The sequence below is a fragment of the Microcebus murinus genome, chromosome 2 (assembly GCF_040939455.1).
Source record: "Microcebus murinus isolate Inina chromosome 2, M.murinus_Inina_mat1.0, whole genome shotgun sequence".
Lineage (NCBI taxonomy): Eukaryota > Metazoa > Chordata > Mammalia > Primates > Cheirogaleidae > Microcebus > Microcebus murinus.
Window position 1 is genome coordinate 24876508 of NC_134105.1, and position 25179 is coordinate 24901686.

Below are 25179 nucleotides of genomic sequence, written 5' to 3' on the forward strand. Positions count from 1 at the left end.
TTTCAGCAGAAAAGAGGTCTGGAGAAGGCCTTAGGGCAGGAGAACTGCCTTCCAACTGCTGCCCTCCAATCTCGAGGGCAGCTACAGCAGGGAGCACCACACTAACCAGTCCACTGACCACCCTCAACTTCATGCTGCCTCCAGCCTCATAAGATGGAGAGCAACACGGCTTGTCCAAAACAGTAGGTCAGGGGGAAGCCTTCCTAGCACTGACATACGTCATCAGAATAGAAGAGCCCCCTCATTGCATAACGGGGAAACTAAGGCCCCCAAAGGAGCTCAGGGTGACAAAGCGAGGCAGGACAGAGCCTTCCTGCATCCAGGCCCTCCATCACAGGGACAGCTGGCTCCCACCCAATCCTTTTCATTGCTCCCTGAGTGACAAGACTGGTGAGGACTGAGGACCCTGTTTCCCACCCCCACCAAAGCCTCACCTGCAGATAGTGATAAGTCCTGGCTTTGGCCTTGGCCTCTGGACCCAGGAGCCCCTTGCTTGGCCCGGCCCCTGGGTATCCATCCCGGCCCTGGCCAACCATCATGGTATGCCAGGCACTTCGCTTGACTGATTGTCCATCCAGTGACATGGACATGCCAGTGCAGGCCAGGCAGCGGCCTTCTGACCCGCCCGAGCGCCCCTTGAAGCTCAAGTCCCGGTAGGACCCATCCGGAGCCTCCAGGCAGAAGGGACCACCAGGCTCCCCAGGGGGCCTCCCACCCGCCAGGAAGCCGCTGTCACTGTCCAAGTTGTCATCGGAGCTCCACCAGCCTGTGGACTTGGCCTGGTGCCGCCCATCCCCCTTGCGGTCCTTGCTCTTGCTCCTCTTGCCGTGCCGGGACTGGTGGTGGTGGTGATGGTGGTGGTGATGGTGGTGGTGGGAGGTGTGGGGGCCTCCGGAGCCTGGGCCAGGGTAGCTGTCTCCTCCAGAGCCGCCTCTTCCCTCAGCCTTGGGCCCGTTATAGTCCCGCTTCCCGGGCGCCTCCAGAGAGTGGGACTTGGCAAAGAGCTTCTGAACAGAGTGAACCAGGTGCCGGATGCGGCTCGGGCTCTCGCTGCGGGGCTCTGGAGCAGTGCCAGACCCCTGCCCTGGCCCGGGCCCAGCCCCTGCTGGACCTCGCTGGTATGGTAGCGTGTGGAAGCCATCTTGCTGAACTGGCAACTGCTTTTCAAACTGATCCAGGAGTGTAGGAGGCAGGCGGGGGGCACCCTTGCCCTGTGGGTGGCCCACACAGTCTTCACAGGTGTCAAAGGGGCCCTGGCCGGGGTACATCCTGGGGAAGGTGCTGGAACCCCCCCCAACCCCGGCCCCCCCTGGTCCTCCCTCAGGGCCTACTGATGGCCCTTCACTCAGGCTCAGTGGCCCTTCGGGAGAAAGTTGTCCCAGGCCAGCTCTCGGGGCACAGAAGCGGGGCTCAGTGGAGAAGGCCTCCCTGGAGCCCAGCAGGTACGGGGCCCTGGCAGCTGGGCCCACGTCCATATGCTGCTGGTCAGCAAAGCGGGCTGGGCGGGGATGGCTGCCTCGGTCGCCATGGTAACCCCTCATGGCCTCAGCAAAGGCTCTTCATAGTGTTGGGGGCCAGGCCCCAGGAACCTCCTGGAAAAACAGGGAGAAAAGGGATTTGAATTGAACAACAAACCACTTCACCTAAAACCATCTTTTATTAGGCATTCTCGTATTGCTTTAGGTAATGCATATCAATTTATTGTGAGTAATTGTACTATCTTTCCACAAATAGGCTAAAAAAGTCCTTAAAACAGTCATAATAGACAAAGACACTCACAAGGGCACCAAATGATCCCATCATTCATGAAATGCTGCAAATTTGATAAATACTTATTCGTGAGAGGAAATGCCCTCAGCTGACTGGGTTTTTAAATATCCTTAGATCATCAAAAACAAAAAGATACCCAAGCAGTCATACAAAATATTCAAAGAAACCTATCATTAGGTGAACTAGATTTTCACAAGCTGGCTCTCGGCAAACAGATCCAGAGCCGCAACTCTGCCCAACCATACCCCACAACCCACAGCGCCAGGAGCCAGGCCCCAGTGTCACAGCTCCCAGCCGCGGTGACCAAAGAGAACACTGGACTCAAATCTACATATCCACCACCATTCCGCAGAAAAATCCCTCCCCTTCCTTCCACGCCCCGTTCCTTCCATCTGGCTACAGGCTCATTCTCCCTCCCCTCAGGACTGAGACGGGAAAACCTGAGATGACTTCTCCTCCTTCCCCTTTGGGGTTCCAGAGTTTCCCCAGTGGACTCTCCCCTTTTGCCTTTTACCCCTCCCCAATATACACCCCCCCCACCACTCCCATTCCACTCGGGGGGAGCCATGGAGGGAAGAAAAGCCACAACGAGGAGCAACAGTGGCGATACAAGGTAGCATCTGAATCCTAAACTGGGATTAGAACCCAGGAGTTCCTCCTCCCAGGAGCAGTGGGCTGGCAAGGCAGGAAAGTGTTGGAGAAAAAGCTCTGGAACCAGTGCCCCTGGCCCCCATCCCAGGCTTGCCAAGACTACAGGACAGAGAGGTCAGCTCTCAGCAAGAGCTGCCTCCAATCAGGACTCCAGGAGCTGCCAGGACAGGAGCTACGGCAGGAGGGGGTGACAGCAGGAGGGACAGGGACAGAGGAGCTGGCAGACGGCGCCCTCGCTCATCCCAGACCAGGCTCCTGGGCCATCTGCTGACTAGGAGGGGATGACAGCCTCAAAGACTCCAGACAGTAGCACCTCCGACACTCATTCTCCCTTTCTCCCCACCGCCACCTCCCCACACCCACCCTGTTTCAGGCTGCCTCCAGATCCTGCTCACAGCTCATCTCCTACTATTTCCCGAGCACTTGCTATGTACCAGATACCATGCATACCTAATATTCTCTAATCTCGCTGAAATCCTGTAAGGTAGATATTATCCACACTTACCCATGAGAAAATTGAGCTCCAAATGGTGAGGTCACAAAGCCGGTAAGTGGATGAGTCACTTTGAATCAAGATTCAAACCCAAGTTATTGTGATTTGAGAACCTGAGTCTAATCCCCATCTCTTAGACTCTCCCATCACTCACCATCCGCGGTGTCCCATCCTTGATGTCAGGATCCTCACCGCCAGGCAGAATCCTAACTTTAGAAGGCTCAGGACCACTGGCTCCTAACAGAAAAGAAAAGGATGGTAAGGAAAGGGGGGAAAGGGATTCTCTCAGAGTCCTGAGATGTCTCAGAGTCTCTGGCCTTGACAGTTTCCCTTCCCAACCCCCCAAACCAGGACTGATTGGATCCCCCATGATGCAGAGCCTTTGGACCCCCAGGGGAATGAAGTTGGCTTCATTATGCAAATACATGCAAATGAGCGTACAGGTTGGACTACCTCCAACTGCAGGTGTCTGTGTGATCTGTCCATGGTGCTGAGCCACTGCATTTTCATTGCCCTCAAATATGATTCCATTCCATAAACATTTGTTGAGCAGCTACCATAAGCAAGACTCTGAGTGAGAAGCGTATAGAGGTGATTTAAGTGTGGTCCCTGTCCTCAAGGGGTTTATAGTCTAATAGGGGAACAACTTCTCACGTGACAGAGTTATTTCAGGCAGCTGTATTTTTGCACAAGCTGTTCCCTCCACCTAGAATCTCCTTTCATCCACCCCCAAGCCCTCCCCCTGGCTAACACTTACTCATACTAAGCCCCACCCTCCCTTGAAGACTTTCTGTACTCTTATTCTGGGTAATGCCTCTCTATTGGGCTTTTATAACACCCTGGGTGTCCCCATGAAAGCAGCTATCACACTGCACTAAAATGGTCTGTTTCAGTTTCTGTCTCCCCAACTAGAATGTGGTTTCCTGAAGGATAGGAACCAAGTCCTGCTCATCTCTAAATCTCCAGCAGCTCACTCAGGGCTCTGCCCAGAGCAGGTCCTTAATAAATGTTCACTAAGTAGGTGAATAAACAACTGTGCTGGATGAGATCAGATTCAACAGCGGGGAATCAAGCAGAACTTCCCAGAGAAGACAGTGTTTGAGATGAAGTACAGGATGGCTGTGTGTTCCACAGACAAAGGTGGTGCAGAAGGGGAAAGAGCAAGCACAAAGCAGAAGGGAATTCTGAGGGGTGGGCTGGGAGAGAGCCAGCGGATAGGTGGGGTTTGGCAAACAGTGGGAAGAGGAAAGAGAGAGCCAGAAAGAAAGACGACTCTGAAGTTTGCAGCAGCCGTGACTAGAAGACTAATGATGCCATTATTAGACATGGGGATGTCAGGAAGAAGCGCTAGCTTTGCAAGCATGATTAATAGTAGTGGAAGAGACACAGTCAGACATCAGGAAGAACTTCCTGACCCTAAAGGATATGAGACAATGAAGAAGATTGTGGAGTCTCCTGGGAATCTTCCATAGAGGAGAGGGTGAGATGGGCCCACCCCGTGGCCAACCCCGGCCTGAACAGAAGAAGCTATTGGTTATCTTGTCTGGAGACAGAATGGGATGACCTCACAGATAGCAACTGCCTGGCTCTAGATGACAATTCTTCTCCTTCATTGCCCTTCTCTTGGGAAAGAGGGGACTTTAGACCAAGATGGCCTCTCCAATAGTTGTTGGAAAAGCACCTAGAAGCATCTCCCCACCTTGGAAAGAAGCTCTGATGACCTGGCCTTTCATCCATGGCATGCTCCTCTTCCTGTCCCAGGGAGGACCTGTGTCTGAGGCTCACAGTGCAAAACACCACTTTGGCAGAAGCCCAGACCATCCTATTTGCTTTGTTTGTGGTCACATCAAGCTGGAACCTCACTGGACTTCCCAGCGGTGGACATTCCCAGGTGACCCTCTATCCCCCGCTTCATAGAGGTACTGCTTGCTGCCAAACCACTGAGCTTTCACCAAGATCTTCTCGAACTTCGGTCTCTTTGACGTCAATCCATGTTCTCCCAGCTCTAATCTCAGAGGAGGTGGGCCCCCATCATTGCTGATCTCCAGGCACCCCACCTTCGACCACCCCGACTCTCTTAGGGCAGCACTGTCTAGTGGAAAAGCAGAGGCTCTGAGACCAGAGGGGATGTGACACCAGACAAGCGCCCTACCCTCTCTAAGCCTAATGATACCTGCTCACATATCTGCCAGGACTTCAATGAATACTGAATAATAAAATGCATATGAAACCATTTTTATAAACTCCAAAAGATTACACAATGGATATAATAATACCTCAGGTGAAGGCTTCTTTTGGATTTCCAAAATCCCCAGTATCCAAATAATAAGCAAAATAATCAAATCCAAATGACTGGAGGCAAAGGATATCTGAGCTATGAATTTCCTAAGGAAAAGGTTTAGCTAATGACTGGCTTCCTCTTATATATTATGCTTTACAATCCCATTTCTCCACCCCCTTTTCCCACCTCATGACCACACACAATCAATGAGAAGGAAAAACAGGTGAGGAGGGGACTAATAATCCCATCCACCACCAAATGTCTATGGATTTTTCTCCCTAAAGAATAGATGTGTCCATTTATTTCCAAATCCACCAAATCATTCTTTGGTAACTTGCTAAAACTCATTCCCAACCTCCTTTTTCCTTTCCCAGCCTCCCTTGTAAATAGAGACCACATGATTCAGTTTTGGCTAAAGACATACACTTAAAAATATGATGAGGGTTTCTGGGAAAGAGTTTGCCTTTGTGACCAAAGGGGTGAAGCTTGTAAGTGCCACCCTTTCTCCCCTTCCTTTTGGCTTAAATACAACCACGATGGCCAGAGCTAGGGCAGCTGCATGGCCACCATGAGGGAACAGCCTGGAGAACTGCAGAGATGTCATCCTGCCTGGCATCATTGAGCCACAGAACCAAAACAAGCAGTGGCCTTTCTTCAGGCCTAAACGTGATGAGGAAAGAAAGTCTCATTTAAAGCACTGTTGGCCAGATTTACTGTGGTATTTGCAGCAGAAAGCACTGCTAATGAATCCAACTGTCCCTCAGAACATCGTCTCCTGCCTGTTTGTCTGCAACAGTCTCCTCACTGGTCTCCCTGTTTCCGTTCTCCCCCTGCTCCCATCCAGATGATCATTTGGAAATGCAAATCTGATCATGTCACTTCTCTGCTTAAAACTCTTCACTGGTTCATTGATGTTCTTAGGATAAAATGCCTTAACCAGTCCAACAAGGCCCGCGGGGTCTGGCCCTTCCTACCTTTCCTACATCCTCTCACACCATGCTCCCCTTGCCTTCTCTGCCGCAGCCAGGCCAGTCTTTTGTCAGTCCCATGATCCCTCGCATCACGGGGCCTATTCCCCCTGTTGGGACAGCTTTTCCCACCCACCTCTGCCTTGCTAACTCCTACACACCCTTCAGATCTCGGCCCAGTTGGTTCTTCCTCCAGGAAGCTTTCTCTGGCCTCCCTGACTAGGTCAGATGCCCCTGCTGTTTGCTCTCAAGGCACCATGTACCTGGCTCTTAAATCATTACCATTTTAAATGTGTGTGATTCCAAGACTGTGTGTCTCTCCCACTAGAATGGAAGCTCGACGTAAGTGCGGGGATTTTATCCATCTCATTCACTGCATTCTCCCCAGTCCCTATAACAATGCTTAGCATAGGGCAGGTGTTTGTTGAGTGAATATGCTCCTACAAAGAACAAGATCCTTTCACCTCTGATATTCCAAAGTATAGATAATATTAGCTCCTCCCAACTTACCGAAGAAGAAACTGAGGCTTGGAGAGGCTAAGTGACCTGCCCAAGGTCACACTGAGCTGGTGTCAAAGCCAGAAGTCAAATCCAGTGTTGCCTGACTCCAAAGCCTTAGCTTTTCTCCTATCTGCACTGCCAGCCCAGTGAAGTCAAACTTATTTAAATGCCATTCTGAAATGAACACAGTAATGAAAGTGAATCTGGTCTCTGTTTTTAAGAGAAAAACAAAAAAGCAAACGAATAAAAACACCTCACACATATCACGGCCTCCAGAGCTAATCAGAATATGGTTTAACCTTTTCCTCTGTACAGTGAGCACGCAGTTTATACCAAGTCCAAGGGCATATAAGTACAGAATAAAGGATGCTCCCAGAAGCCTTGTGACAACTCTGGGTGCTGGTGTTATTTTCCCCTTTCACTGCACTAAGTCATCTATCCACGACTCCAGGACCTAGAGGGCTGCCCAGATGGCAAACCTCTGGGCCAAGGGAAGCAGCCACTTTTGCAACTGCCTGTGGACTGGCTGGGAAGTGGGGAGTGAAGGAGTCCAGGAGGGTGCTGTGTGTGACAAATTCTTCTCTGATGCAGCTCAAATCTATCTGGGAATGGAAGAAGTGGCACAGATGCCGTCACCAAGAAATTACCCAATTTAGCACCAACTACACAATCCAGCAATTAGTTTCTTAAACCGGAACTTGCTGGGGGCTGCCAGGCTGGCGGGGTTGTTGTTACAAATCTCACTGGGAAACCAGCTGTGTAATTCGCCAGGAGGTTGTCACTGCCCCAAGCAATTACCTTCCAGAAAAAGAATGGAAAGTGGGGGAAGGAAAAGGGCTGCCCAGGAAGGAGTCAGAGTGTTTTCTCTCCCTCTCCCCAGGGCCCTGCCCAGACAAACCCGTTGGTTTTCCTTTCGTGAGACGTAGGCAACTCCCTGGATCAAAGCAGTTATTGGTGTGGACTCTTACATCAGACTATCTGGACTCAAATAGTGAGTCCCTCACTTACTAGATATGGATACCTGGGCAAGTGATTCTCCTCTCTTAACCTGTTTTCTCATCTGTAAAGTGGGGATAATATTAGAGCCATCAATAAAGGTTCTAATGATGTGATGGTTACAAGGTAAAGTATGTAAATCCCTTAGCACTGTACCTGGCACATGGTAAATACTCAATAAAGGTAGCTATCATTATTTGTACTTTCATTTTCATTATTTCCTCCGTTGGCTTACAGTGTAACCTTGGGGAGGTCACTTAATCTCTCCAGACAACCATCTAAGACCAGAGGTACTCAGCTGGGGAAAAGATAAGTAGTTCTTCCTCAAGACTGTCCACATCTGGGCACCCAGGGATCCAGGTGTGTTTGACAAAGGCCAGTCTCTCAGAGGTTGACACAAAGTGATGCCTTGGGCAAAGATAAAGATTTCAAAAATCAAATATTAGCTGATTCGCTCCTTCCCCAGGAAGCTGTCTGGGAGAGCTACAAGCTGGACATGATGGTCTAGATAACAGCAAAAGGGTACAGCTGCCCTCTTGCTTGGGGTCAGCCCTGTCCAGTCTCCTCATGGAGCCTATGAAGCCGCACCCACACTGGTTCCAACACAGCAGAACTGACAGCAAGCGGGGCCTAGAATTCATCTTGCTGCTGTCAGCCTGAGCTCCTCTGAGCCATGTGCATCCTTAGGGTCTCAAAGTTTCAGGCTTTGCCTACCCTGCCCCCCTCCCTGTGTTGTCCGAACCAGCAGGGCCAGGATTCTACCTCAGTTTCTCTGTCCAGCCCTGCACCACCCCCTGACCTGCCAGCAGCTTGGGTAGCTGAGGCCGTGCGTGCACTGTGAATAGGGGAGACAATGGGAGCCCTACACAGAGCTTCTGACCTGCAGCTCACACTCCTGATTATTCACCTTGACCCACGGACAGGCATTCCTCCCCCGGCCCCTCCCCTCTTCCTGCATCCGGTTCTGCCTGAGCCCCCCCTGAGCAATGTGACACTGGCTTTGCCCTTGGCAGAATCTCTATGGCTGGGCTGGTGCCCTAGTCCCTGGCCTCCCTCCATCCCACTACCCAGCCCTGTAGCTGAAGACTCAGCATGCCTTGTGCCCAACCCCATTCCCTAAGACCCCAAGAAAATCCTCCTTTTCCTACCCTCACTGCCCCAGAAAATACAGAAGGAACCTAATGGAAGGAAGGGGGTTTATGATCTTATTCATTGACCTTTATTACCTTATTTAATCAACTCTTCCAAGGGCTCAGGGCAGGAATTTTACAGAAAATGGGTTTATAGCTCCAAAACACTCGTGACATTTAGGCAGATACAAGTCTAAATCCATCTCCTGACCCATTGGACAGTGCTCAGCCTGTGAATAACCCACACTACCTATAATCTCTTTGAAAATCCCACCTCAGGGGGCTTTGCACTTGATGTTCTCGCTGCTGGAACACTCTGCCCCAGATATTCCCATGGCTTCCTCTGGCTCATCTTTTGGGGCTCAACTCAGAGACGCCTCCCCTGACCACTCACTTTAACTAAAGTTGAGCCTCAACCCTGGGTACGCCCTCTATCACCCTGTTTTGTTGCACTCACAGCATTTATTGCCCTTGGAAATTATTTTCTTTGTCTATTACATGTTTATAGTATATCTCCCCTTAGTAGAACATAAACTTCAAAAGGGCAAGGGCTGTGTCTGTCTTGCAAGCTGCAGTATTTGGAGTGTCTAAAACACTGCCTGGAACTAACAGGTGCGGGAAAAATATTTATTTTTTACATGAATGAATGTCTTCCCTTGCTGCCCCCATCTACTCTGCTCCTGTGCACAACAGCCCACAGAAAGCCCACCCTTTTCCTTCTAAATGCTCTGGAGAGCTCTGGAGGACTTGGTATTAGAAATCCAGCCTCCAAACCCAGCCTTGGTCATCATGCTCTTCTAGCCTCTTCGAGTGGCAGGTAAAGATGGCTCTGTTCCAGCCACATCTAGTTCTCCCCCCATGTCCCTCTCTGCATAGTTTAGGAAAGGCAGTGTAGGGGGAAGGAGGAGGAAAAAGGGAAAAGGTGACCCTCCCCACACTGCAGAGAGAAAGAAGGAGGCTGAGAGGAGGGGGTCTCAAGGCTGAGCTGCAGGAGCAGGCCTCGGGCCCACCGCCTCCCAAGTAGGTCTCTTCACCCAGACTTACTGGGTCCCCCATCCTTTCCCAGGGGCCCATGTACCCAACAGGCACTGGAAGCAAAGTTTGGACTTCCTCCTTCTCCAGGGCTGCCAAAGGCCCTTTGAGACACGAGTCAGCCTGATCAGCCTCACCCGCTCCTACCCCCTAATTGCAGCCACGGCCAGCTGCTTCCGGCTCATTCTCAGCTCTCTTCCCTTTCTGTCAACTGGGCCAGTTCTCAGGCTGTGCTGCCTTGTCACGTCCACTTTCCCCTCTCCCCCTCCTGAAGGTCCCCAGGAGCCTTCTGTGGGGAAGGCTGTCTACTGAGAGGGAGGACGCCCAGACCAGAATTTCCACAGGACCCCACTTAGGGGCAGGTGGTGACACAGACTGTGGCTTCTGTGTCTTGGGCCAAACTGAGTTCTTATCCCAGGCCCACCACTTACTAGACGTGTAGCTTTAAGGAAGTCCCTTCATCTATCTCAAGTTCAGTTTCCCCATTTTCAAACAGGGCAAGAATAGTCCCTTTCTCATGGTGATGTCACGAGGATTGTGATAATGCAGGTAAAATGCCTGACACAGTGCTGAGTGTTAGCTTTTGCTAACTAGGAAGAAACCACTTAAATGCATGAGACCTAGAAACAGGGGCACCGAAGGGGTTTCTCAGACAGCTTTGGGCAGAGGCTGTAGCCATACCAGACTTCAGTTGGGATCAGAAAGGAGTAGTCTGAAAATGCATTTGTTCATACACCTAGAAATTTCTGTTTGCCTGGGCTCCTTATGAAGACCTCCCATAGCTTGAGCATACAGAACACTGTAAAGCAGCCCTGGTGGCCAAGGATGGTGGCATCTAAGAAGATCAGAGGCCCTTGATTCACAGACCCCCACAAACCCCAGCAGCCAGGGCTTGGTCTCTTGTCCAAGTCCAAGGATCTGGAAGGGAAAGCCCAGAGACCTCACAGCTGGGTATTGGAGAGACAGTCATCCACCTCCATCCATTATATCACAACCTACCTGCATGATCATGAACAACTTGTTTTATTTATCTGAGCCTCAGTATTATCATCTATAAAATAGTGATAACAAAACCTCCCTCCTTAGGTTATGGCAATGAGTGACTTAGCTGATCTATCCATGGCAATAGCACCCTAGTGCCTTCTTCAATCTATATGTGATTTGGCCTGGTATTGTCCTGGCCTCCAGGGTGTGCCACACCTGAGCCTGCCACTAGAAAACAAGAGGTGGAAGTTCAAGCCCATGGCAGGGGACTGTTGGATAGAAGCTGCTCAGCCAGGCCAGGCCCATAGCCTTTCCTACCCACTGGCCTAGGTGTCTGGTCCCCTTATGGGGTCCAGAGTTTAGAACTGCTTCCTGGGTTAGCACACTGTCCTGAAAGCTATCTCTGTGAGCTGGGACAGGAGCTTCCAGCACCTTTTGGGTCCCTCCCACAGGGGAGTCAAGCACACACCTGGGCCCCACAGGGCCCCAGGAAGGCTGGTTGCTTGGCTGACTGTGGGGCTCACATAGTGGTGTCTCCCACCACTCAGCTCTTCCTGCCCCTGTCCCAGACACAGGGATATCTAAGCCTCTGCTCTCCTCTCTGGATTTCTGGGCTCAGGAGGAGAAAAGACAGCTGGGAGCTAGGGACAGAGCACATGCAGAGAAGAGGCTGCACAGACTGCAAGATCCCTTCATATGGATGACGTGTGCTCCCAGCTTTACCCTCTGAGGCAGCTCAGGTGTACTCTCTTCCACGAAGCCTTCCCTAAGAGTGCCCTTCCCGTCCATGCCAGGACACAGCAGCTGCTACCGCCTTTGGGGTCCCTTATCTGTATTTAGCACTGTGGGGTCAATAGTTATTTGCAGGCTGTGAGCTCCTCGAAGGCCAGGATTCACGTGATCTATCTCTGTATGGCCAAACAGGGCATACAGCAGGTGTTCAATGAGTTCAGGGTCAGCGACTGAGCCCTCAAGTAGTACCCCACAGCTGAGGCATGGGGAAAGGGGGAGAAACGGGAAAACGCAAGAGGGCAATGACTCCCTGCAGCTGGACCAGAACTGCCCAGCAGGCAAAGCCAGTCCAGAGCGATGTGGTTTTCCTAAAGAGTGTCCTGTTCAGGGAGGCATGCAACCAGAGGCTGGACGACCACTCTGCAGGATGGTACAGAGTGGATTCAAGCACTGAACACATTTCAGACCAGACAACCTGTGGGGCCTTTCGACTCTGAAGTCTAAGGTTTGGCTCTCTGAAAGCCTACAACCACACAGGCCTGGTATTAAGCACTTTAAAGATACATTTCCTCGTATAACCCTCAAAACTATTCTTTGCAGTAGGTACTATTGTTACTCCCATTTTACGGATGAGGAAACTGAGGCTTAGAAAGATAAAAAAAATTGCCCAAGGTCACACGGGTGGTGAAAGAAGGATTTGAATCTAGGTCTGAGTCCAGGCCTGACACTCTCAACCTCTAGGAGACCAAGCCCCAGTGAGCAGAGTACGTCTAAAGTGCCATGTCTCCCTGACCACACTGGGCTGATGAGGCCAGCAGGTGGAGTCCAGGGTGCCCCGACTCATCTCTCAGCCTCAGGAAACCTCCATCTCTGCTCCCTCTCCCTCACACTTGCCATACATGTCCCCAAGACTGCTCATTCACAAATTAACACTCATGTTCATCCAGAGACTAATTACATAGCCACGCAGCCATCCACACACAACTTACATGGCATCTGTCCTCACATACCTAGTCATGGTCACATAATACACACAGATACACACAAACTTGTCTTCACAGTGTTCATACACATGTGCACTGTTACCCAATAGATATTGATACTCATGTGCATAGACGCTGCACAGCTACAAGACCTTAAATACATGTTCACATGTTCATCCCCACATGACAGATATGCATGTGCATTTCACAGCACTTAGGCACCCACATCTGCTCAGTGTCATACACCACATCCTCCCCCAATAAGGACTTTATCCATTGTTCCCAGATCCAGTACTAGGCCCAGGTGAGCAATGATGCTCCATTTCTCTGGGGCTGGCCAGGCAGTCCAGGGAGGGAAGGAAGGCTCAGCTTGCCTGTGATGGATGGAATTAATCTACTGAGCTGGAGAAACTAAATAATTAAATCCCTAATCACCCCCCAAGTCAGCCCAGGCCAATATAGCTGAGGGAGGGAGGGGGCTCTGAGGCCCAGACCAATATCCCAGACAGGGGGAGGGGCTTGGAAAGAGAGGCACAGACAGAACCCTCTAGGAGGGTGCTCTGGGAAGAACTCTGGCCGGCAGGCAGGCAGACAGACAGACAGACACGGCTCTCCACTCCCACAGACTCTCCCCTCCACATGGAATAGTGTGGCCTGGGAAGACGGCCACTTCCCACTGAAACAAGGTGAGAGGAGGGGTGCAATCCTCCTCCCAATCCTAGGAGCCCTCCCTGCCCCTCCTCGAGATGCATCCTGGGAGTATATGGAGACACTGAAAGTGCCCAGGACTGCAGCGGACAACGGGGTCTGCTCAAAGCGGAGCACACGTGGGACCAGTCGGGCCTCGGCCCACCCCTGCCCCACAGAGCACAGGCTGCTCCCCCAGCCGGGCACGATGGCAGGGCAGGGCCCCTCCACTCGGGTTCACCTGCTGCCCTTTAGGAAGTGGGTCCAGCACGTGGCTAACAGGCTGAGGATGGGGCAGAGGCCTGGGCAGGGGGGCTCAGGGAATCAGCCTGGGAACAGGCCCCAGTCCTATTGGCTGAAAAGTGGGTCATTTTCCTTTTGAAAAATAGTGAGAAAATGGAGAAGTAGGTCGGGCTCTTATCCCCTCAGCCCCAGGCACCATCCCCGACTTGCGGGTGGGGAAGGAGAGGCCTGCACATGCCAAAGCCCCATGTCCCCCGGGACCCTGGCCAGGGCCCCGCAGAGCAGGGGGCCAAGGTCATCATTACTCAGGACACCCAAGGACATGCACACTCTGAGGCCAGGGCTGGAACACCAGCCCCACCCTGCCCTGGGGGGCCTTGGGGTGAGCCGAGCTGGGGTCAGGCCAAGCTAGAGGGTGGGGGTCCAGCACGGAGGACCCTGAGGATCCCCCTCCCATCCTCACGTCTGCTGTGATGCCTCCTCTCTTCTCTTCTCCTCCCTTTCCTCATCGTCCACGTGGGCAGAGGCGTTGCCATGACACCGCGGGCAGGTGGGCGGCTCTGGCGGCTGTTCTGGCCCAACCCCCATGCTCACAGCCCAGGTGGGAGGGGAGCAGCGGCAGCACCCCGGCCCCTTGCCCAGATGAGCAGGGAGAGAGGCGAATGGCCCCCTACACCCCAGAACCTGGAAGAGGCTGTATCAGTGGCCTTGGGAATAAAGCAGCCCAGCCCCAGGCTTGGGGGTCCGGCAAGGAACTCTCAAAGAGGCTAGCAGGCCTTGACCTCTCCCTGCCACCAGAGGTCAGGGAGCAGCATGGGGTGGGGGGAACCCACAACTCCCACTTCGTCCTCCTTTTACCCCCAGCTGTCCTCCCAGCTTTCCCGCATCCTGTGCCGCAGTCCCTTCACACCCGCAGCTGATTGGTCCTGCCTGAGGTTTAACCTCAGTTTCTCACTCTGCAACACAAGCTCGAGTCTCCATGCTCTCTTGGGAGAAAGGAAAACAACCAAAGTGGACACTCTCAGAGAAATTCCTCCCCCACTGCCTACCCCCAAACTGTCTTATGGGGACCCCTTTCTCTGGGTCTCCCCACATACCTGAATTCACACCACAGCCTGGGGGGACCAGTAACTCCTAAGCCCAAGCTTGGCTAAGGCACCCACAGCACCAGGGGACAGGGGAGAGGACCTGGAATGGAGCAGGAGAGAAAGGGAGGGAGGGGAGAGGTGGGACAGACAGCAGAAGCTGCCCAAGGGTGCTGTCCTGTTCCCACACATCTGGCTTCAGGGAGTCTTGGCCATGCCTGGGCGCCCCTGCTCTGAGCTCTCCGCAGTCATTTCTCTTCTCCCTCTGCTCTCTCGGTCCACGTGTCTCTCTCTGAGAGTCTCTAAGTCTCTGTCTGTGGCTCGAACTTCTTAAGACCGTTCCCACTGTTCAGGACGCTGCTCCCAAATCATGTTCCCTAAGGCAGGTGCCCTGCATCACTGACGGAATGGGACCACAGAGACCCCTGGCTGGCAGGGGTGGGCATACGTGGCATGGTGGTGAGAAGACACAACAGGGAGAATGGTAGTCAGGGTTAGCTGGAGGGTGTCCAGCTTGTCGTGGGCTGTTCATGACATACATACCACATGTGCCCAAAAAGACACTTTTGCTTTCCTCCTTAGCCTTCCCCTACCAAGACAGCAAATCTGGCTAAAATATATATGTGCACATGCATGTGTGTGTCCATGCATGTGTTTGTACACTGATCTCCTTTCTCCACTTCTACTGCTGCTGTTCTAAGTCATCCTAATATCTCACCAGAGCTATTACAACAGGTCTCCCGGCCTTGCATCTTGTTCCACCTTGATCCTCTCTCCTCACTGGCTGCCAGCTATCTAAAATATGTTCATTCAACAAATATGTATGGAGTGCCTACTCCAAGCCAGATAGATACGGCAATGAACGAAAACAGATGAAGCTCTCATTCTCATGAAGTCAATACTCTGGTGCAGAAGGAGAGATGATAAACAAATACCCGAAATAATGGTGGTGGTGAGTACTGAAATAAACATAATAATAAAGTGGGTGAGGAGACAGAATGACAAACGGATATTTAAGATAGGCTACTGGGGAGCCCTCTCTGAAAATGTGACTTTTGGGCAAAGACCTGAATACGGTGAGGGAGCGAGTTGCCTGGATATCTGGGAGAAGAGCATTTCAGACAGAGGGAAAACGCAAGTGCAACAGCCTCAAGGTGGGACTGTGCTCTTCATGGAACAGAAAGGAAGCCCGCGTAGGAGTGGTCCCTGAGACCAGGAAGGAGATTGGGGGCTGTTTCACACACAGCACTCACGTCACCCAGGCCCCACTGGGCACCTTGGACTTCACTCCAGGTGAAATGGAAAGCCATCGGAAAGGCAAAATTTCACCTCACTCTGGCTGCTTTTTAGGGGACAGTCTAAGGAGGTGGGAATAGCAAGGGTAGAAGCAGGAAGACCATTTAGGACATTTCCTGTCACTGAAATACCTTTTGCCATAGTTGCCAACTTGGTAAACACCTGTTCAATTTTTAAGGCTCAGCTCAAAGGGCTCCCCTCCTATGGATCAAACCTCTCTCTTGCCTACTCCAGAACAAACCTCGCCCTCTTTAGGTCCCCACTGCCCCCCATGAATACTTATATGCATCAACCTTCCTCAACACCCTCCTTACTTGGCTCCAGGTCTTTCGCCCTCTCTGGAGTATAAGCTTCCTGAGGTCAAGGGCCGTCCCTAGTGTCTAGCACAGCACATGGCACATTATAGGCATAAAACAAACACAGGCTGAACGAACAGTTGCATTGGGCAAAGCACAGTGATGGGGAAGTGATTGTTTGCAGGCTGTTGTTAACCTGGGCAAGTGAGGTGCACAGATATATGGCCACGGGGTGCAATCAGGGCAGTGTTAGCATATGCCCACGTATTTCTATATACTCTGTTCACATACACATGTTTATTAGCATATATGTGCACAGTGACGAACCCCTGTGTTGGTATATACACTTCCATAGATATTTTTCATGTATGTACATATTAGTAAGTGGACCTATGTTGATATATGCATATTATGGTGCAGACAGGTAATATATACATATACATGTATACATGTATTGCCACATGTCCCATATGTGTGAAGCTTATGCACACACACCTGGGTCTCCCTTATATCCCATACCACTTTGATCCACTAAGCCAAACTTCTTGATTGTTGAAACTGCATTAGTAACACCAGTGTTTCAGTCCCCACATATACCCTGAGCACCACAGCATCCAAACAGCCTTGAGCCTGGATCTCTCACTCAGCTGCCCCCAAGGCCTGCATAGGATTTCCCTCAGCAAACTCCCTTCACATAGATGGTGGTGGGAACAGTTGGCTCCTGAGGACATGAGAATTTGAGAGACCTCAGACAGTCTACTTTCTGGAGAAGACCCACAGGCACTGGGGCGGATCAAGTTCAAGCTAATAAGAAAACAATTTTTGGGCAGCCCAACATTCATCAGAATCAATCTCTCTGTCTCTCTCCCTCTCTTTCATTTATTCACATTATGATTCAATTTATGTACATATATTCATAGGTTGTTAATTCATGTGTATATATGTGTACCCCACATACATGCTCACATGCATGCTTACACTCACACATATGCATCACTTGATAAGCACATCAGACACACACACAGAGACACACAGGTTTAATTAATCACCTTCAAAGTCACACATGTACATGGATTCATACCTAGTCATATATACATACACACACGTACACATTTGTCCACACTTATACAGATAAATGTGCGTATACACACACACACATAACATATTCACACATAATTATATACATATCCACAGTCATATGCCCACTCACAGGAAGAAATATACATGCACGTGCACCGGAGTCACAGGTCCTGCAGAGATATCCAGGCCATCTCACGGCTTCTATCCTGTCCACAAAGCCAGGAGTCCATATTCTCTCCAAGTATATCACAAGTTTGCATTTTCTCTCTCCTCTTGCTAGTCTCCCACTTCTTCATTTAAAAAGTTGTTCCTGATATCAATAGGATATATCCCAGTCCTGGACACATCCTATGCCCACCCACTCTCAGAAAGAAAAAAATCCATTTTTAAAAAGGGCTCTATAATTTTCTTGTCCCATTCCTGGAGAAACCAATATTTCCTCAGGCAACCTGGGTGGGAGTAACAATGAACAGATGCACCTTGGAATAGGTGCATCTCTTCCTACCCAAGAGGCAGCTCCCCCACATATACAACCCCTTAATTCTAAAAAAAAAAAAGGAAATGCAGGGGAAATATCCAGAGTCTTTCCTCCCAGCACCTCTGGGTATAGTCCACCACTCTCAAACCCCAGAACAGTTATTGGCAGGGGAAGAAACAGTAAGGAAATTATCTCTGGGCCCTAAAACCTTCTAGGATGTCCCTCTTCTTCCCTAGAGGGCAGCTTCATGATGTTCAGTGAACCCCTCCCTTCCTAGCCTGAGGGCCCTGCATAGGGAGAGGGTAGACCACGAGGCTTAAAAATATAAAGAGGGTGACCTGGGCTCAAAATAACAAAAGAAGTAAGTATTTAAAAACAGGAGCTGGGTAGAGAGCAGGGAAGCAAGCTGCAGACACCTCCTGGCAGGGAAGCAGCTGCTAGAACACTGGATCATGAATAGCAGGACTCTCCAAGGGGCCAGGGAGAAGGGGGTGGACATCTAGCATTCCATGTGGGGGTGGAGGGGTGACTGCTTCAGGCAGTAGCAGCAGCTCCAAAGTAAAGTCTTATCAAAGCTGTTATGTAACCAAGGGAGCTGAGTAGAGCACAAACACCTCCCCTCCCCAAACAGGCACCCACACCCACACCCACCACCTCCCAGCACCCACAGCATAGGAAAACTCAGCTCCTCCCAAGCAGCTAGAAAAGAGAGAAATCTTGATGAGTTACATCAAAAACATGATGGGTGAGGGGCTCCTTACTAACTAGAAGTCACATCTGGCAAGGGATGAACTGGTTCAGTTTGGAGTCCTCAGTTACCTCTCCCTTTTCTTGAACTCCCTGCCACACCCAGTTTTTGCCCAGCATTATCCGGAAACCCTCTCCTTCCTCTCCCTCCAGAAGGATCCCATTTGAATATTTGATTGTGCTCTTGGGGATCGGAGGTGAAGCTGCCATCCACCCCTCCTGCCTGTTGTTCCCCTAGTCTCATCTGCATGTCCTGACATTTGGCTTTCATCCCCCTGGGATGACAAGGGAAAGGACCTGGAGAAATAACTCCTGTGCCTATTCCCTTCATGGTTACAAAGATAGCGCATAAGACCCCAGATAGCTGATATGACCCTGACCCTATGCCAGTAAGAAAAAGATATCTGAGGGAACTGAGGATTGAAATCCAGACCTCACTCCCCAGTTTGAATATTTTTTTTACTCCCCCAGTTCTTCTTCTTTTCTCACTGCCCTGTCTCCAGTAGCCTCCTCCTTCTCTTTTCCATGGCACTCAACAACCCCACCCACTCCTCGAATCCTTTGCTGGGAAATGTTCCTCCCCAACTCTCTCCCAAATGCTGCTCTAAGCTAGGGTTGGGAATGGGCAGAGCACAAGACAGGCTTGCAGAATATTTCAGTGTCCCCTGCCCTAAATTCCAAAGTATAGGTGGACAGGGGGATGCTAAGTGGTCAATCAAGTTCAATCCTGAACTCCTGAGCTCCATCCACCCCAGGCCTAACCAGCAAGACCCAACCTCTCTTAATCCAGAACCACCTTGAACCTGAATTTCTGGGACTTCGTAGGAGAAAGGTTGATACCAGTACCTCTGAGCTTGTTGTGCTAAAAACGATCCCAGGAGAAGAGAGCTCACAGCCACAATATCATTCTCCATCTCTACCCCCACACTAACAGTAGGATAGCTTTGGAAAGGAAAGGGGGAACCAAAACAGGGAAAGGGGAGAGGGACTCCTTTGGGAAAGGGTTCCTAAATACCACTAATAACGGTGAGGCCTATAACCAGAGGGAGGACCCCAGACTCTATATTTCCATCTAGGGACTCTGCCCTTGGAAAGTGGGTCATTTGGGAGAATTTTTCTAGTGAGCTCTACCCACTGCCCAGCCGCCTTTCTACCATCTGGCCCGAAAGAAGCCTCATTCAGCACTCGGGACAGCTCCGAAGGAGCAAATCCCCACCGACTCCGGTTCAGCACCCGGGACAGTTCCCAGCGATCGTCCTGGGTCCGGTAGCCAGAAACCCAGGACGCCAGGAAGGAGCAGGCTTACCCCACCACACACCTCTGTAGCACAGAAGCCCCTCGCCCCCTGCCCCTCCCACTATCTCTCTCATCCACCGGGGGGGCACCTGATACCCCCCCATTTCCCTCTCTGTCCCAAGAGAGAAAAGAAACCCAGACACCGGGCTTCCCTGAGGAAGCCTAGAGAGAGGACCCCACCCACCTCCTTTCAGCCCAGAGCCTCTCAACGCCACTCACAGCTGGTTCTAAAAACCACTTTTCTTCTTAACCATCACCCCCAAAATAAAAGAAATACTCACGTGGGGGCTCCCAGCCCTGTAGGCAGATGTGGTGGGGGGAGGCAGAAAGAGGTAGCTCCCCACACCCTGTTCTGAGCCCCCTTTCTGAAGGAGCCAGCTCCCATCTGGACTGGGGGGAGGAGAGACATGTGGAAGCACTGAGTGAGGGGAGGGGTGAGGGGAGAGGGGAGGAAACAGGAGCGGGGGATTGCAGGGCGGGGGTGTCGGGATGGGGGCGAGGGAATCCTTTTTAATTTCATTCTCTCCCCATGTCTACATCAGCCCTGCAGGCTCAGCTCTTTAATATTTACACACAGGAAGAAGAGAGGATGAGAAAGAACAGAGAGTGAGGGGGCAGGGGCTACCTGAGCTCAAAGGGCACAGAGGCAGGGGCTTTTGAGAGCTGGGAGCCTGGACCCCCAATACCATCCCCAGCCCACTCCCACACTGAGCTCTTGACTGGAAGGAAGAAGAAGGAACCTTGGGACCATTCTGTCCCTTTGTTAACAAGACACTTTGAAGCTGCATCAGAAAAAGATCAGATCCCCACCCACATACCTGGACACCCCCACAAACCCAGATTTCTTGGGTGCCTTATGTACAGATGGTAGAGGCAGTATTCATGCACAAGCATGTTCTGATGCTTGGAAGCATGTCTGCCTGTGTACATGCCAGCTGGCATGTACAAGTTTACACAAGCATGTTCTATGTGTATTCACATGTCAACAGCCCATGCAATCATATGCTAACTCGTGTAACCATATGTGTAAACCAGCCCCCAAGCCAGCTCCCTGCCAAGCTCTCCAGCTCCAGACCCAGTGACAAGACCACCCACCTCCCCAGACTCCCTTGTTCCCAGGCCGCTCCCTCAGAGCCTCACTTTTTCTGTCTGTGACATGGGAAGAAGGGCTGGTGGGAAGGGATGCTGCATTGAGCCCAGGGGCCTGACAAGTTATTAGCAACGATGAGCTGGCAGCTTGTTACCATAACGATGGTGCCACCACCTCACCCCAGCTCAAACCCAGACTCCCCAGACGGCAGGAGGCCCGCTGAGCCAGCAGCCTTCAGACTGGAAGGGGGGTGGATGAAGAGGGAACCAAGACATAATGCTTGCTTAGTAGAGGGTACGCAGCTGTTCTTCCAACCCCCACTGAGAGACAAAGCTTTGACTCTACCAAATGGGAATAAAAGCAGAATCTGGGAAGATTTCCTGGCCGTAGGGATGGTAAGACCCTGAGAGGGGTCTTGGGAAGCCCCTCTAGACAAAAACCTTTGTTGTCATTTGCTCCCTTCATTATCTCACCTCAAGAACCTAAAAACCAACCAAATAGGAGGCCCCTCACTTAATTCAATCTCCCCACCTGTAAAATGGGGGCAATCGTTTGCCTTGGACTCTTGGAAGGTTTCATTAGAAAGTGTTTAAGGGTAACTACAGACCCTTCAAAAATCAGACAAGCCCCAGAAGTTTCTCCACCCATCGGGAATCCAATAAGGTAAGGAACTGTCAGTCCAGCTAGAGGCAAAATGCATCAGAAACTGGGTGGGATGAAGGAAAATGAGCTCTGCCAGCTCAAGCCTCAACATCAGCTGGAAGAGATGATGTTAGGTGCCAGGCAGCCGCCGAAAGCAGGCACCGACACAGAAGAAAGTCTGGGGAAGTCTGCAGCAGCTCCAGCCCCTCCTCAGCTGGAATCGAGACAAGCCCATAGCCTTGCCCAGAAACATCTGTAGCTCCCTCTCTTTGGAAACCGGTTTCGGGTTGAAGGATTTATAGCCTTAGGCTTACTGAATCTTCATTTCTTTTCCCCAAATCCCATAGACTCAGCTCTGATAGGGTGGGGGGAGTTCAGGAATAGAAGGTAACATGGAGGGTTGGAAAGTTCCTGAGCTAGACCCACAAATTTGCTGTGTGACCTTGGGCAAGTCTCCTCCCTTCTCTGGGCTTCAGAGGCCCCAATCTGTAATTAAGAGATTGGACCAAGTCAATTCTAAAGTTCCTCCCCTGGCCATCATTCTATAGCTACATACAAGCTTACTCCTTGGACATGAGCCCCCTGGCACAAAATGCAGTGGGCATTGCCTGCCAGATCAATGGGGCAGTGGGGGCTGGGGGTGCGGGGGCTGTATCTGAGGCTGTTCATCCAATGTTCATGTTCCTTTTAGAAACACCTGCCACCATGGCCCTCCCAGCTCCCTTTTTAGACCCTGATTCACTGCCAACTCACGAAGCTTCTCCCTCCCCTCCCTCCTCTCTTCTCCCCCCCACCCTTAGGCATTGGCAGCTAGATGCAGAAGTAGCCCCAGCACTCAGGGAAGGCGGAGGTGGAGGGCAGTGCCCCCAGGGTCAGAAAGAGCACGCAGGGAAGTACCACTCTCTAACCTTGGCCCAGCCAAATTCTTTAAGTCACCAAAAGACCTGGGTCTTTCTATACTACTGACTATGTGTGGTTGTGGGAAATGCCATTCATCTCTCAAGCCTTAACATTCTCATCTGTAAATTGGCAGTATATTAGGTTGAACCATGTGAAACTGCTGGTTTTGTAGATTTTAAAAAAAAGTTGAATATTAACAATTTCATACAGCTTAACCTGATACCTGCCCTGCCTGCTTCCCCCAGGGCTGTTGGGGAAATAAGAAGAAAGAGTTGAGAGGGGAGCATTTTCAAAAACCCTGGGCTAATATAAAGGCATGGTTTAATTATTATTACTTCAAAGAGCTTAGCACAAACCCACCCGGAGCTAGTGGGCTGAACCAATGACCCAGAACTTGGAGATTTGGGGCTTGGGAGTCTGGGAGAGAGCCACCTGCTCGGATGACTAACAACAGGGCAGACACTTCCACCTGGCCTCTTCAGCTCCTGTCTCTAAAGGGCCCTCGGTGAAACATTACTGAGATGACACAAGTTCCCAGGCCCCAAGAAGCAGCAGCACACACGGGCAAACACTCTCTAGCTCACTCCAGACCCTGCCACCACCAGGGGCCTGGGCATGCAGGAAGGACACGACCCGTGGCATCACACAGGGTACCCCCGAGGTAGGCGAAGTGGAGACCAAGGTGGGGAGTGCCGTGAAGCTCTTGCCTGAGTCAGAGATGAGGAGTCCCTGAGGAGGGGGAGATGATCTGACCTCTGAAAAGTCTGATCTCCCTGTCTGTCCCCTGTCCCACCAGGAATTGAGGGGTGTGGGGAGACAAAGCACAGGTGAGGGTGATTCAGAGCGAACTCTGCTCAGATATGTTCGCACACAGCCAACACACACGCAAGCACACACTCAGCCACAGACAGCACAGATACCGGGACCCGAGCACACGGGCACACATACATCCGTGCACACACACCCTCGCACAGACACGCACAGGCACACTCATTCACTCACATGCCCACAGATCCGTGCACAGGAACACTCTCCACACCCACACACGCACACACTCGCCCACAGTGACACACACACTGCATACAGTCACCGGCACACACGGTCACCCACAGACTCACACGGTGACACACACACACACTCACCACGGGCACACAGTGACACGCACTCACATTCACACACCTGCAGAGGAAACTTCTCTCCGGATCTCCCCAACACCACGACTTCCCCCCACAACCAGCTGGCTACTCCCTCCCAGACCCAAGCCTCCAGCCGGGCAAGGGCTGGGCCGGGGCGGGCCGGCCCCGCGGCCGTGGCCGGGAGAGTGGGTCCTCGGTGCCTCGGTCCGCGTGGTCCCCCGCCCGCCCCTCGGGTCAGGCCCACGCAGCCAGGCCGGGGCTGGGGCAGGGGCGCCCGAAGAGGCCCAGCCCCTCCCCCCTCCTGGGGCCGGAGCGAGGCCGCCGGAGCCCGGGGCGTGGGCGGCGCCGGGGCCGCAGCCCGGCCGAGGCTGGGGGGCGCTGCAGAGGGCGCAGCAAGCGCGGCCCGGTCCCCACCCCTCCACGCGGCTTACCTGGCCCGGCTCGGGCTCCAGCCGGGTTACATGGTGCCGGCGGCCCGGGCCGGGGGCGCTGCGGCGGCCGGCAGGCGGGCAGGGACCGGGGGCCGGCACTGCGGAGCCCCCAGCGGAGGGGCCGCGCCGGCTGCGGAGCCCCGAGCGAGCGCGGAGCGGCAGCGGGCGCGGGAGCGGGAGGCGGCCAAGCCACGGAGGCTGGATTTCCCGGGGACCAGGAAGGGGAGGCGGGGGGATCCCGCCCGCGCGCTCCGCCCCCGCCCCCGCCCCCGCGCAGGGCGGCCGAGCCGGGAGCCGGGAGAGGGAGGGGGGCCGAGCTCCCCGCCCCCGCACCGGACCCGGGCGGGACGAGGTCGCGGCGGCGGACGGCTGCCGAGGTCCCCAAGGAGCGCCAACCTCGCCGAGCGACGGCGCTGGGGAGGCCCAGCTTAGGGGTGCGAATAAGATTCCCCTCGCCGGGGACCACCGGTCAGAGTACGCCGGGGACCCAGGAACAGGCGCACAAAGTGTCACGGCTACGCGCAGCCGACCTAGGCGCAGGGACCCATGCCCAGAGGCGGGCGGTTGGGGACCAGTCACACAGCCTCACAGACAAGGTCTCGCGCCCCACCGAGGCACAGTCACACCCTGAATGTCACACACAGCCCCCCAGGCACGTCCCCTTAGGAGACTCTCCTTTGGGTTTTCCCAGTCTGCTTCCCGACTTCAGCTCCTGGCCTGGGTTCAAGGAGCACCCCCCTTCTGCCCCGGCCCCTGCCAGGGTGGGGCGCTGTGCCCAGACTCAGAGCCACTGACAGGCGTCCCCCACCCACAGTCTGCACAGCCGAGGCATCCCCGTGTGGAGGGAGAACCCCGCTCTACCTGCAGCCTTGGCTGGGGCCCCCACCCGCGCCCACTGTGCCCGCCCACCTCTGGGCTCTAAGCACGGGTCGTGACATGCGGGGGCGGAGTGGGGGAGGGACAAGGGACTGTCCAAAGCACAGCCCGAGGCTGCAGAGCCGGGACACAAGCTGCAGGAGCCCAGAGAGGCGGAGAGCTGACTGCAGCAGTCCCTGGCTTGAATCCGTCCTGGCGCCCAGAGCAATGCTGTAATAGGGGGGAGGGGGCCTCGTTGGGGAAGCCGCAGGGGGAGGGGCTGAAGATGTGGGGGAGGGGTTGGTTCTGGATTCCGACTTTCCAGGGTGGGTGTGAGGGAACACTGCCTTAGGCGCTAAAAAGTTAGGGTTGGAGGGTAGTGGGCATCCTTAAAGC

The 25179-nt window shown here is 52.7% G+C and overlaps 1 protein-coding gene across 4 annotated transcripts in view; it reads right to left on the minus strand.

Moving 5' to 3' along the window:
• Window positions 1-24128, minus strand: part of DLGAP3 (DLG associated protein 3) — a 61662-nt gene extending 37534 nt beyond the window's left edge. Inside the window, exons 1-3 of one of the 4 annotated variants that reach the window (XM_012765291.3) lie at window positions 23929-24128; window positions 3069-3151; window positions 435-1592 (exon numbers count right to left, since the gene is read on the minus strand). In XM_012765291.3, the coding sequence (XP_012620745.1) occupies window positions 435-1541 (1107 nt within the window). In that variant the 5' untranslated portion in view covers window positions 1542-1592; window positions 3069-3151; window positions 23929-24128. Of the gene's footprint in view, window positions 1-434; window positions 1593-3068; window positions 3152-3367; window positions 3656-17338; window positions 18321-20010; window positions 22145-23928 lie in introns of those variants that run through there. The other 3 variants (XM_012765287.3, XM_012765292.3, XM_012765288.3) reach the window with 3 other exon arrangements.
• Between the last annotated feature and the right edge of the window lie 1051 nt (window positions 24129-25179).